The sequence below is a fragment of the Quercus lobata genome, chromosome 2, assembly GCF_001633185.2.
Source record: "Quercus lobata isolate SW786 chromosome 2, ValleyOak3.0 Primary Assembly, whole genome shotgun sequence".
In the NCBI taxonomy this organism is placed as follows: domain Eukaryota; kingdom Viridiplantae; phylum Streptophyta; class Magnoliopsida; order Fagales; family Fagaceae; genus Quercus; species Quercus lobata.
In genome coordinates, this window is record NC_044905.1 from 12,639,757 (window position 1) to 12,654,023 (window position 14,267).

Genomic DNA, 14,267 nt, shown 5'->3' on the forward strand with positions numbered 1-14,267 from the left:
CCATTGCATAAGAACCAACTTTTTTTTCTTTCCATTTTACATTCTCATTTTTAAAATACCTCATATAAGATTATCTATTTTACATTATATTTCATTGAAATATCAATTTTTTTTAATTGTTTATCTTTTTTCACATACGACTATTACCATTCACTCTTTTCTTTCATCATCGAGATACATAAATAAATAATAATAAAAAAACTAAATGCAAAATAAATAGTGTCATTGTAAATTTATATGATTATTGTAGCAATAATGTATTTTTACACAACTTTATATAGCTTGATCTGAGTAAATTTTGGGCTTGCTTGACTAAAATGTGACGAGAATGCTCTTAAATCTCACATAATTCATTAGAGGAAAAAAATGCCCTTTGACTTGTTTTCAAATTCCTAGTTCCCACTATAAGTGTTCATAAAAAATAAAAAATAAAAAAAATTAGTTCTCATTATTTTTATTAGAGAAAAGCTAAAAGATGCCCTAAAAGCATTAGTTTATAAAATATTTTTATTATGAAGAAAAAAAATTATTTTTTTGACGGTTTTTTATATTTTCCATAAAAGTGGTATCAAAACATTTTTAAAATTGTTCATTAACAAATGTTCTAAGAACGCCCATTAATCAAACCCCATAACATAAATGAATAACCGAGTAATAGGGTATCTTACATAGAAATGCTTGTATCTTTCAAGGATGGAGGCTCTTTAAAACAAAGAGGGTCATAGCATGTATCTACTCTGTAACTATCCATATAACATGAATGAACATAGCCCTTAAACTAAAACAATTTCGTAAATTTAAAAATTAATTAATGAGTAAAAACATTACAAACTTGGGGCTAATTTGAAACATGGTATAAACTTTAGGCCATTTTATGTAAATTCCCTTAAATGATTGAATCATTGCCTTTTTGTTACAAGTAGGATCTATATGTGATGTTTTTTCTTTTTTTTCTTTTTGAGATACAAGATAGAATTCTAATCTAGCCTAATCTAAGAGTATACGTGTGTGAAGCTCTCTCCTAGAGACTTGAACCCCGATCTTTACCCCCCATACCCCACAAACATTTATAATTGTGAAGTGACCATCATACCAAGGGTGTGCGGTGGTAGATCCATATGTGATGTTGAGAATTTTGGTATTAATTTTTTTTTTTATAGAAATTATTAGGCAAAAACACCATTTTTGGGTCACAGTCAATTTAGTCTCTACATTTTAGTAATAATCAATTTGGTCTTTACCATTAACTCACTAACAGAAAATACCTACGTGGTAAATGGTGTGCACTGTTGACATGTCTAAATTTTAACAGCCACATGAGTGCCCAAAAATAAATAAATAAAAAAAATAAAAAAAAACCACGTCTACATTTTCTAAATTTTAACAGCCATATGAGTGCTCAAAAATAAGTAAATAAATAAACCACGTCTACATTTTCTTTATTTATTTTTTTCTGTTTACCATTTCTTTCTTTTCTTCTTTTTTATGGTAACCAAACAGATTTTTATTTTCTCAAATTTCTTTTTTACTTTCTTGTACTTTCTTAGTAACCAAACATTATACCTTGCAATTAGGTTCACCAACACTAGACCAAGTTCCACCATCACTGATTCCAAAAAACCAACACCTCAACAGTTCAACACCACCACTAACTCAAATCCACCACTACTAAACCATATCCACCACTAAAAAGCAAAATCATCAAGGTTAAAAACAACAATCCCATTGCCTTTCAAGAAATCCAATAAATTTAAAAGCAAATCCCAAGCAGATGTCGTTCCGATTTCTTATATGAAAAATATTTGTTGAATTCCATGTCATTCATTGAAACCCACAAGTGCTTGGCACCTGAAATCATCAAAGGTGAAGGGTGTGGCAGTGATTCCTTTCAAGGGAGCAACAGAGATTAAACAACATCTCTTCTTCGAAGGCATAAATTGGGTTGTGATTCGTTGTGTTAGCCCATCGGAGATTCTAAAGCCGAGAGAGAGATTTGTTAGTGAGTTAACAGTAGGGACCAATTAGATTGCAAGTTGAAAATAATAGAGATCAAATTGACTATTTTTAAAATGTAAAGACCAAATTAACTATGACCCCAAAATATAGGGATCAAAATGGTATTTTCGCCAAATTATTATCGAATACCACATTTCAAGTTATTTGAGCATCCATAAATTTCCATTTCTATTATCATTCAAAACTAGTAATTTTTTTTTTTTACAAGATAAAAATTATACTCTAACCAAATCTAAATGTATATATGTGTGAAACTCCCTCCTGAAGACTTGAATCCTAGTCCTTGTCCCTCCTCCCCCCTCCCCCCTCCCCCCACACCCCGTAAGCACTTATACTTGTAAAGTGACCATCACGCCAATGATACGCGTGGTAAACTAGTAACCTTTAATTGTCCCTGAAAGTTTCATAAACTTTTGGTACATTATAAAATGTCAAGACTTATTTCTTGTTCTCCAAACCAAAAATTTATGTTAACACAACTTAAGCATGTATGTATTGATTGACTTAATGATCTTATCTATATAATAATAATAATAATTGTAAGAACACAGTTTGTAACGACCCGTAACAGGGTTGGGTTCGCACGTAAAAAGGCCCAAACAATATCATTTATAGAGCGTGGGTTTGAAAGGCTAGGCCTTAGTCACCAGGCGGCGGGTTTTTCGTGGTGTTCATACATGGTTTAAATCGTATTCGCCCTTGGAGTCTTTCTCCTGGAGGCGGGCTGGGAGGCTCTGGTTTTTGGCCATTTTTCCCAGTAAGCCTTTTGGTGCACTAATCTTTGCATTATATAGCCCTTCTCGGTCGATCTTGGCCCTCCACTTTTTGGTCAGGCAGGTGCCCACTTCTGTACACGTCCCATCAGCTGCCTCTCCTTACTTTCTGTTAGTTGCAATGATCGAAGTCACCCTGTCCAGGCGTCTTTTCTCATTAACATGGTCAGAACTCTGGTGGGTGCATTTAATGCAGAGAGGATGTATTTACTCTGATCCAGTTGTGCACCGTACCCCCACGTGGGTCCCATTCTACTCGCACTTTCTTCGGGGGAGCTTTTTGGGGGTAGCCTTCATCGAGACGTTGGTCTTCCCCCTGAAGTTCTGGAGTGCCGAGGACAGGGTCGTCCTCGGTTGCTCCCCTTGACACTTCGACCTCCCCCCATTTATCCTTGGCATGGGCCCGAGCCCTAATAGAGCGTGGGCCGGATCATAAGTTCCCTGACCCCACAATAATCTCTCAAAATCCTGCTATCCGGCTCCTCGGACGGATAGGAGGGTTTTGATGACATCAGACATCTGTCAATACCTGTCAATCCATGTCACCTATCGGTTCCCGAGAATTTTCATCTGCCCGAGACACGTTCCTGGAGTCCCTGGAAGGTGAAACGTGGCCTCATTAAATACAGGCGGCTCTGTGTTTCCCACGTCCTACGGCATGATAAAAATCAAACGGTGGTGATTCCTTGGTCTTTATGGGCGGGAAAATTTGTGTAGTTACCCTAGAAAGTATAAATGACTTTTTGGAATGGATCCGCCTCTTCAGTTTTGCACTTAAGAGCTCTAGCGCGTACACCCTGGATTCATCTGAACTTTCGTCCAAACTCAAGTCTATCTCCAGCACAAAAAGCCTATCCGAAGCGCCTTTCCTCTTTTATGTAAGTTCCCTGCCTCCATTAACTCGTGTTTTTTCTTTTCTGGGTTTATTTTTCTCTGGTTCCCTTCCTTCTCCCGTTGCTGGTTGAGTTTGTTGAGTAAATCATAGAAATGGTTAAATCGAGAGTAAGGAAATTGGTTGATACTGAGGAGGCGATGAACAAGTTCATCGCCGATTACAAAATTCCTCCCAACGTAAGTTTGAGGCATTGTAAGATGGGGGAGTGGCACTATAAGAAGGAAACAGGCGAGGTAGTAATTCCCGTCCTCGCATTTGTAGAGGGGGGTATAAGAATCCCTATGGGGCCGGTAACGAGGGGTTACCTCAGGCATTTCCGATTAGCCCCCACCCAATGCGCCGGCAACGTGTTTAGGATTCTGGGTTGCATGGATGCTTTAAACGAAAAGATGGGGTTAAGACTGACCCACCATGACGTGAATTGGTGCTACAATCTCCAAAATTTGAAGGGGAAATCCTACTACATGAAGACGAGAGATGAGAGGGTTCGACTAATCCAGTGCCTCCCTGATTCCAACAAGGGATTAAACAAGGATTTCGTTATCGTCTCTGGTGAATGGCACGATGGTGACCCGTGCCCTATAGTAGAAGGAGAACCATGTGGGGTACTGGGAATGGAGGGGCGATGACCTTTTACGCCATTCTAATCTGATGTTGTTCTGTAACTAATCATGCATACGTGTTTTTCTTTTTGTAGATCCACACGCCTATCAACGGCATTTTCACTTAGTCAATCGGGCGGACCTGGAGACTGTTCTACAAGCGGTAGTTTTCGTAAATGACGGAGATGGTCAAGTCCGAGCCGCTCACAAAATACTAGGGTACCCTCCTGTTCAAAAGTCATTTGCGGACGCAAGGCACGTGATTAGCGCCAGCCGTCCTTGGCTTCCAAAAATTACCGTGGTCGAGACAGGATTTTTAATCTCCCAGGAACCATCTGTCCCAGAGAACATCCCACCGGTGGGCCCCTCCTCGTCTCATCAAGTAGCAGAGGACGAAGGCGAGCTAGGCCAACCCGAGGAAGGTTTTGAGGTATTTGACCTAGCCAACCAATCTGAGGATCCTTCTGGTGATATAGGTGACCCAGCCTTGTCCGAGGCGGAATTGTCGTCAGTAGGCACCTCTTCCCAAGCCGAGATGGGACTCAAGAGAAAGCCCCCGACCCCCTACTCGAACTCCTCGAGGGTCAACCTGGGAAGGATACGCAGGGAACGCTACAACTCAATGCTCCTTCCCCACCACCTCAGCCCCAGATTGTTCAGACTAGGTCATCTTCCACCAAGTCACAGCCACAATCCCCCCGCCCTAAACTTCCTGCTTCCTCCCAACCAGCTCTGCCTCCTCGGCCGGAAGGCATTGATTCAAAGAGAAAGAGGAGCCCCAAGGGCAAGGAAACCATGGACGGGGGAAAATCCCAACCTTCTAAGGAGAAGGAGGAGGCTCCGCGTACAAAACAACTGAAGATTGGGCACCAAAGCAAGGGTAAAGAGACTGAAGTCCAATCCTCTCAAGGTAAGGGGAAGGGGATCGAGGCCCAGTCCTTGCCAAGCTTCTGGCTCCCTGCCCCAATGCTTTACGGGGGTCCCTTGCTGGAAACTGCATCCATGAAGGACCTTGGAGATGGTGAGGGTGGCTACATGGCAGACGCACTAGGGAGAACCATGCTACTTCCTATTGACATGGATGGACTGAGGAAAATAAGGATGCAGGAGGTCTTCCTCATTACTAAGAGGTACTTGGGCATGGTACGGTTTCTTGAAACCTAAAACTTTATTAACTCTCACTCTTGGTTTGTCATTAACTATGCATTTATTTCCCTTGCCAGGCTCTCCAGGCCACCTATAGGATGGAGGAAGAGGTGAATAATAAGAGTAAGGCGGCCGAGAATGAACGCACCAAGCGCTTAATGGCCGCGAAGACTCTCCAAGCCTCTGAGAAGGACCTGGCCAAGGCCAAGGCTGACTTAACAGTCGCTATCCGAGAAAGGGATAGTGCCTCGGCGGGCTTAGTTAGCGCCCAAAAACAGGCCAAGGACCAAACAAAACGTCTACTAGAAGCCGAGGATCAGTTGCGAATAGCTAAAGAGCTAGTCAAGGATTTAAGTAAAAAACTGGCCGCGGTAGAGCATGACAAAGGTGTGGCGGAGTATGCCCGTGACGAAGCCATAAGGGCCAAGCAGGAGGCCGAGTTTGCCAGAAATGAGGCTGAGGCTGCCAAGGAAACGGCAGAGGATGATGGTTATAATGCGGGGGTAGTTGAAACCCAAGCCATCCTTAAAGCCCAGATTCCTAGAGTATGCAGGCTTTACTGCTCCCAGATTTGGGAAGAGGCATTGAAGCGAGCTGGGGTGAATGCTTCATCCGATTTGTGGAAAGCGGAGAACATATTCTACCCTACAGCCATCCGTGAAGCCACCTCCTCCAGCTCCGTGGCTATGAGCGACCAACCCGAGGAAGGGGTCACCCAGTCGGAAAACTTACAGGTCGGCGACTCTCCTGGCGGCTCTCCTGGCATACGGATCCTGAGGTACCCAAAGAGGTTACTGAGCCCGTGGTTGGCACTCAGATGCCTAATGCTGAGGAGCGAGCCATACTTGCCCAGCCCCCACAGGCAATTCCCCTTGCTGCAGTCCTCAAGAGTACCAATACTAACCCTGTTCAGCCTTCCCCAGAAGGGACTATCCTCCAGGGCGTCGAAACTGATCCCGTTCCGCCTTCCCAGGACGTGGCCGACGCAAAACTAAAGAAGTAGAAACCTTGGCTAAACTTCGTATTTGTTTTTAGTTTAACGATTAACTTGTTTCTTTTTATTTTGAAAACTTTGTAAACTGTTAGTAGTTTGAACCTGTTGAACATGTATATATGAAATCCTTTTCTTCCTTTTTCCTTTTGGTTACTTGTTAGTTGCCCTCGTCAATACTTACTATTGTTTATGAATTTTGAACTAATTTATCTTAACACGTATGAAGAATTGTGCATGCGATATATTTAACATCATGTTTCATAACCTTAGCTTACCTGCACCTGCAGAGCCTTAAACTCATTTCTGACCCTCATTCAACGAGGATATAGGCATCATTCTAGAGGTCACGTGTAGTTGCTAAGTCCTGCTTAGTATCCAGGTTTCTTTAAAGTAGTTGGTTTCCCTATAGGTTTAAGTCCGAGGACCAGGCAATACCCTGGTTCTGTCCAAAACTTGATTTTAATAAGTAGTTGGTTTCCCCATAGGTTTGAGTCCGAGGACCATGCAATACCGTGATTCTGTCCAAAACTTGATTTTGATAAGTAGTTGGTTTCCCCATAGGTTTGAGTCCGAGAACCATGCAATACCCTGGTTCTGTCCAAAACTTGATTTTAATAAGTAGTTGGTTTCCTCATAGGTTTGAGTCCGAGGACCATGCAATACCCTGGTTCTGTCCAAAACTTGATTTTAATAAGTAGTTGGTTTCCCCATAGGTTTGAGTCCGAGGACCATGCAATACTCTGGTTCTGTCCAAAACTTGATTTTAATAAGTAGTTGGTTTCCCCATAGGTTTGAGTCCGAGGACCATGCAATACCCTGATTCTGTCCAAACTTGATTTTAATAAGTAGTTGGTTTCCCCATAGGTTTGAGTCCGAGGACCATGCAATACCTTGGTTCTGTCCAAAACTTGATTTTCATAAGTAGTTGGTTTCCCCATAGGTTTGAGTCCGAGGACCATGCAATACCCTGGTTCTATCCAAAACTTGATTTTGATAAGTAGTTGGGGGAATTGACCCCTCAGCTATGGCATGAGACCTTGGTTTTGGGGGAATTAGCTCCTCGGCCAAGCCCCTAGAACCATCTGTGTGGTTGACGCTACAAAGCGTAGCCCCTAATAAAGAAACATAGCCCCTAGTGGAATTTTACGCTAGAACACTACAATCGGTCGTTGAAAATGATAAAGGGACTCTCTCGACCTAATGCCTGTGCCAACACACAAGCCTTTCCCACAGACGGTGCCAATTGTAAGGACACAGTTTGTAACGACCCGTAACAGGGTTGGGTTCGCACGTAAAAATGCCCAAACAATATCATTTATAGAGCGTGGGTTTGAAAGGTTAGGCCTTAGTCACCAGACGGCGGATTTTTCGTGGTGTTCATACACGGTTTAAATCGTATTCGCCCTGAGAATCTTTCTCCTAGAGGCAGGCTGGGAGGCTCTGGTTTTTGGCCATTTTTCCCAACCAGCCTTTTGGTGCACTAATCTTTGCATTATATAGCCCTTCTCGGTCGATCTTGGCCTTCCACTTGTTGGTCAGGCAGGTGCCCACTTCTGTACACGTCCCATTAGCTGCCCCTCCTTACTTTCTGTTAGTTGTGATGATCGAAGTCACCCTGTCCAGGCGTCTTTTCTCATTAACATGGTCAGAACTCTGGTGGGTGCATTTAATGCGGAGAGGATGTATTTACTCTGATCCAGTTGTGCACCGTACCCCCACGTGGGTCCCATTCTACTCGCACTTTCTTCGGGGGGGCTTTTTGGGGGCAGCCTTCATCGAGACGCTGGTCTTCCCCCTGAAGTTCTGGAGTGCCGAGGATAGGGTCGTCCTCGGCTTCTCCCCTTGACACTTCGGCCTCCCCCCATTTATCCTCGGCATGCACCCTCCTCGGCATAGGCCCGAGCCTTAATAGAGGGTGGGCCGGATCATAAGTTCCCTGACCCCACAATAATAATAATAATAATAGAATTGATTGACTTAATGATCTTATCTATATATAATAATAATAATAATAATAATAATAATAATAATAATAATAAGTGAGACTGAGAGAAACTTAAATTAGAATTCTAAATTAGAGTTTTAATTTTGCGCCACGTGTTCTAAATGATTTATTTTTAAATAATTTTATTTCTTAATTTTGGAATCAAATGTGGGACCACATCATAAATATTAATTAAAGTGAGTATTAAAGTACAAAAATTAAAAAGTCTATAATAAATGAATCATAAAAAAAAATTGCTTAACAATAATTTAAAAAAAAGGACAATTTACATTTTATACCTAATAATATCCTTACAAATTTTTTTAAAGAGTTAACAAAATATAAAAATGACTATCAATAATATTTAATTATATATATAGAAATTATATTATGTATTTTATTGTATATCTTTAAGTGTATCTATGCATATGCATAGGTTTACTAGCTAGTCTATATCTATATATATAATAATAGGTGAAATTGAGAGAAACTCAAATTAAAATTTCAAAATTAAAGTTCTAATTTTGTGTCACGCGTCTTAAATTATTTATTCTTAAAGAGTTTTATTTCTTAAATTTAGAATCAAATGTGGGACCACATCATAAATATTTATCCAAATGAGTTATTAAGTACAAAAACCAAAGAATCTAGAATAAATGAATCGTAAAAAAAAAAATGATTCACAATAATAATAAAAAATAGACAATTTACATTTTATACATAATAATATCCTTACAAATGTTTTTTAAAGAGTTAACAAAATATGAAAATGACTATCAATAGTATTTAAATTATATATATAGGAATTATATTATGCATCTTATTGTATATTTTTAAGTGTATCCATGCATATGCATGGGGTTATAAGCTAGTATATAATAATAGGTGAAATTGAGAGAAACTCAAATTAGAATTTTAAATTAGAGTTCCAATTTTGCGTCATGTGTCCTAAATTATTTATTCTTCAATAGTTTTATTTCTTAATTTTAGAATCAAATGTGAGACTACATCATAAATATTCATTCAAGTGAGTTATTAAGTATAAAAATCAAAGAGTTTAGAATAAATGAATCATAAAAAAAAAAAGTGCTTCACAATATATAAAACAAAAAAAAAAAAAAGACAATTTACATTTTATACCTAATAATAGCCTTAGAAATTTTTTTAAAGAGTTAACAAAATATAAAAATGACTATCAATAGTATTTAAATTATATATATAGGAATTATATTATGCATCTTATTATATATATTTAAGTATATTCATGCATATGCATGAGGTTACAAGCTAGTAGTTCATAAAAGTTAGATCTTTGGAGTGCGGAAGGTCACAATTCTTTTTTTTTTTAATAGATCTTTAAATGGTTATTGAAATTTGCAAGGAGCAAATGTCATTTCTATAAATAAGTCTTATAAATGACTTGCAAGCTTTATATGTCTTTGCTCAAGGTCGGCTTCACTACATAAGCAAATGAGGCGGTCGCTTAAGGCCCCCAAGTGGAAAAAGGCCCCTAAATTTTAATCAATAAAGTCTTTTTTTTTATTGTAATAATATTAATTAAGCCCAAATATTAGCTTATAAATAAAATGATATTTTTTATCAAATTAAAAAGCAAAAAAAAAAAAAAAAGAGTGAGAAAAATGCTACATCTACAACATGGCTTTTATTGGTAAGCAAAAAAATAATTTCAGTGATGGGTTCAAATTAAAACCAATAATTTAATACTTTAGATTTGTAATAAAAATGTTGTGAATGTAAAGTTTTTCACACCAAAAAATAAAAATAAAATAGCAATACACAAAGAATTTTACAACATTTTTTACAATAGTTGAGTTAGCAAACTTTTATTAATTTTCGCTTACGTCTACCACTAACTTACCCCTACTAATCTACCATATCAACAGTTGTAAAAACTTTTGTCAATTTTTTTGTGTCTATAGATTTTTTGAAGAAAAAAAATTGGTTAATTAGTAATTTTACATCTAAAACAAGATAATCAAATTTAAGTAATATTATTTTTTTCCCCTAAAAAAAGTCATGTTAATTTAAATATATAAAAAGCCTCAAATCAATTTTCACCTAAAGACCCCAAATGCTTTTTATTGATGGCTTCGTGGACAAACATGGCCGAATTAACTCAGATACTATCGTGATCGACGCGTTCTTGGACCTGGTCTGCCCGTATAGTAGGGACTCATGGCCAGCTCTTAAACATGCCGTAGAATTCTACAGTCCTCACGTTGGCCTCACGGTCCATCTCTTTCCATTACCGTCATTAATTTACTCTCATTATGATTATTCTCAACTCTCCCATTGGTTTATGAAAATTTGACATAGTAATTCCTAAATCAACATGTAACACACTACTCAAGTCAAATTAGTCTTATCCCACCTGACAGGATTGACTTTGAAATTTTTGTACTTAGTCTTATCCAAAAATATTATCTAGTTTTGGAGTCGAGGAAAAGATTACGATTAATAATTGGTGGATTTTTTTTATTTTTTATTTTTTTTTATTTTATGAACTTGTTTTTTAGGCTACTAAAATGATTGTGTGTGTGGAAATTGTAGTTATCATGACAATGCATTCGTTGCTTCTCGTCTTTTACACATTGTAAATAAGTTGAATCTTTTTGCACCGTTCGACTTATTGGAGGGGTTCTTCAAACAACAAGTTAGAATTTCTTTTGTTTATGACATGTACTATCCTAATGGTAAAGGGTGAATAGACACTTTTGATTTGCCTGGCCCTAGATAGTTACATTAATGACATATTGACATGGTAAAAATGCACAATTTAGATTTGAAAAGTTAACTGCATAATTCACCCTAACAATGTGTTTGGATAAGAGAGGAGTACAAAGAAGGGGATGAGGAGGGTTTAATGAACCTTGTTTTGATTTTCTTTTTTTAAAATGGAAGCAAGAAAGTTTGAGGGGATTTGGTGGGTATCTTAACCCTCTAAACCCCTCAATTTTAATTCCCTCAAATTAGGGGTGATAGAATTGTAAATAAATTTTATTGTATTAAGTGATTTTTTTTTTTTTTGTAATTAAGGATAAATTTATTGAGAAAAATGAGTAGGGGGAACAAGAAGAACATGCCCATTAGCGTCAACAAGGGCCCAAAGCGGGATAGAGTTGATGAGTTTGGACTTTGGATCCCCAAGTCATACAAAAAGAGAAACTATACAATGAACTAATTTTATAAGCAGACATATAAAAGTGTCATATGACTATATGAGTATGTGTGAAGTACAAGGCAATCTGTGTAATGGACAAATAAATTACAATAGGCCTAGAGCCCAATGGGCTTGTACACTAACAGCCCCCTAGAGTGTGCATTACGGTGGGCCTAGTCAATGATTTGTTTTTTTTTTTTTTTTTGAGAAACAATTTTGGCAAAGTTATGTAGTGAGTCTTATACTGATAAATCTCAAACCCGTTTGAAATTGAACTTGCTCTGTAATTGGTTATTCATGCCTACTTACTCATATGAAAATATTCCTTTTCATTCAGTTTTTTTCTTCTCTGAAAAAAAAAAAAAAATACAACATATTTTGATTACATTATATTAATTGATATTCAGAATATGTAATGTAGCTAAATAATGCTACTAAACTTGTTGGTATACTATCTATCAAATAGGAGAAGTTTTACCATAACTCAACACGCAACATGTCTTGGGATTTTGTTGTAAATCATACAGTGAATTTTGCAACAGAAGTAATTGGGAATTCCTATCATGTTACCCTTTATTCTGGCTTCAATGACATTAAAAATCAGATTTGAAGACAAGGGTTTCCTTCAAGGTTTGATAAGCATCTGATCACTTTCATTTTAGGATAAGTGTAATGTTAAAAACTTTTCAAATATAGTTGACCATCAGTCATCTCTGAATGAATGACTTTGTATATTATGCAGTATGGTGCTTCGAGGGGTGTGTATGGAACACCTTCTTTCTTCCTAAATGGATTTTATCTGCCTGATGCTGGCTCTACTACAAATTTTACTGGATGGAGAAGTTTCATTGATCCATTAATTGGCGAAAAGGGGCAACAAGAATGAAGAGTGTCTGAATTTCTTGCTAATTAGGAGGATATTTGGCTTAGCAAGATTGAGCTGTGCTCTTTGTGTTTTGCTTGGTGTGTATGGTTGGTATGAAGATTCACTCTATGCCACTAGGATATATAATTTAGCTAGAACTCTATGCTACTAGGTCCATGGATGTGGGAGAATTCATGAAATAAATAGTTTTATTTATTTTTGTAACAAAAACTTGGATGCAGTTTGATTATGCAATTTGAATATTGTATTTTCATGATGCAATTTTATTTAAAAACAATAGATTTTAGAAGAAATCACTAGCAATCTTTACTTGTAAGAAAAGCCCTCTAGCTTGTAGTAAAAGCCAAGCCCAATAGGCTCAACTCAAAGGATCTAACTACAATATTATCAACAATGCAAAGGATCAAGGAGATGGTGAAGGAGGTGAAGAGGGCACGAATATTCTATTCCACTTTTTGTGTTTCATTTTAGGCTAAATTACAAACTACACTCTTAAATTTTAGGCATGTTTAGATTTTATATTTTGAAGTTTCAGAATTTGGATTTTACCTCTTAAAGTTTGGAGATGTTTCGATTTTACATCTTGAAATTTCATAATTTGGATTTTACTCCTTAAAGTTTAGGGCTGTTTGAATTTTACACCTTGAAGTAGCTTGAGACTCCCAAACTTTAGGGGGTGAAATCTAAACACTCCCAAAGTTTAATGGGTAAAACCTAAACACTCCTAAACTTTAAGAGGTAAAATCCAATTTCTGAAACTTTAGGGTGTAAAATCCAAACACCTTCAAACTTCAGGAGGTAAAATCCAAATTCTGAAATTTCCAGGTGTAAAATCCAAATACCCTCAAAATTTTAGGGGTGTAGTTTGCAATTTAGCCTCCATTTTATATTCAACCAATTACAACTAGCAAATAGCAATACATTCTTTATATATATATATATATATATATATATATAGGCAAAGTAGGGAGAAATCTAATTAGATTTTAAATTGTAATTCAATTAGAGTCTAATTTTGCACTAAGTGTCCCATCTAATCTAAGCTTTTAAATTTTTGTGCCAAATGAGTTAATTCAATGCAAAAATTGGATTTCAATTAGAGTTTAATTTTGCATCACATGTCCTATCTAATTTAAGTTTTTAAATTTTTGTACCAAGTAAGTTAATTTAGTGTAGAAAACGAGAAGTCCAATTGTAAGGACACGATTCCTGCGCGGCCCAGTGACATTTTTGGGTTCACGCGGGAGAGATCCCTCACAATACGATTTGTAGAGAGTGGGCTTGAAAAGCTTGGGCTTGGTCACGGGGGGATGGTCCGGTCTGGATTTCAGAAAGATCCCTGTGGAAAATGGACTGGGCCTAAACGTTTAAAGCCCCGCCATGCTGCCACTTCTGAGAATGGGCTCCTCGGACTTGATCCGAGGACCCTTGTGGTCCTTTCCGGCTGTCCAACGGAGGACTTTCTCTGTTCTGTGCATGGATCGTTCCGGCGATCTTCTTCATGAAGTCTCCTTTTTTCCCCCCCTCACGCTAGATTCACTTACTTCTCCTTTTATACTAGTGTGCGTTCGATGTCCTTCGTCCACGTGTAGGGTCAGTCTTTACAAATACTGACATTGGTCCCATCAGTCTAATCCTGGAATTGTTGGGGATGACTTGATAAAGCTGTAGAGTACGGTTCTGTCAGGCATTGGGCCTTATCCAGAAGGGTATTTAGGGTAATCGCCCCAAGGTATTTTGGATTTCCTTACGAATTTATCCCTTTATTCTGGGCGGATTATGGGCCTGCC

The 14,267-nt window shown here is 37.8% G+C and overlaps 1 protein-coding gene and 1 pseudogene across 1 annotated transcript; both read left to right on the top strand.

The window, feature by feature from the left end:
- Nucleotides 1-5,590: 5,590 nt before the first annotated feature.
- On the top strand, nt 5,591-6,435 carry LOC115959532. Its single transcript, XM_031077974.1, has 2 exons — nt 5,591-6,166; nt 6,250-6,435. The coding sequence occupies exons 1-2, from the start codon at nt 5,591-5,593 to the stop codon at nt 6,433-6,435; spliced, it is 762 nt and encodes a 253-aa protein (XP_030933834.1).
- A 4,067-nt stretch (nt 6,436-10,502) lies between these two features.
- LOC115959544 lies at nt 10,503-12,477 on the top strand (annotated as a pseudogene).
- The last annotated feature ends 1,790 nt before the right edge of the window (nt 12,478-14,267 follow it).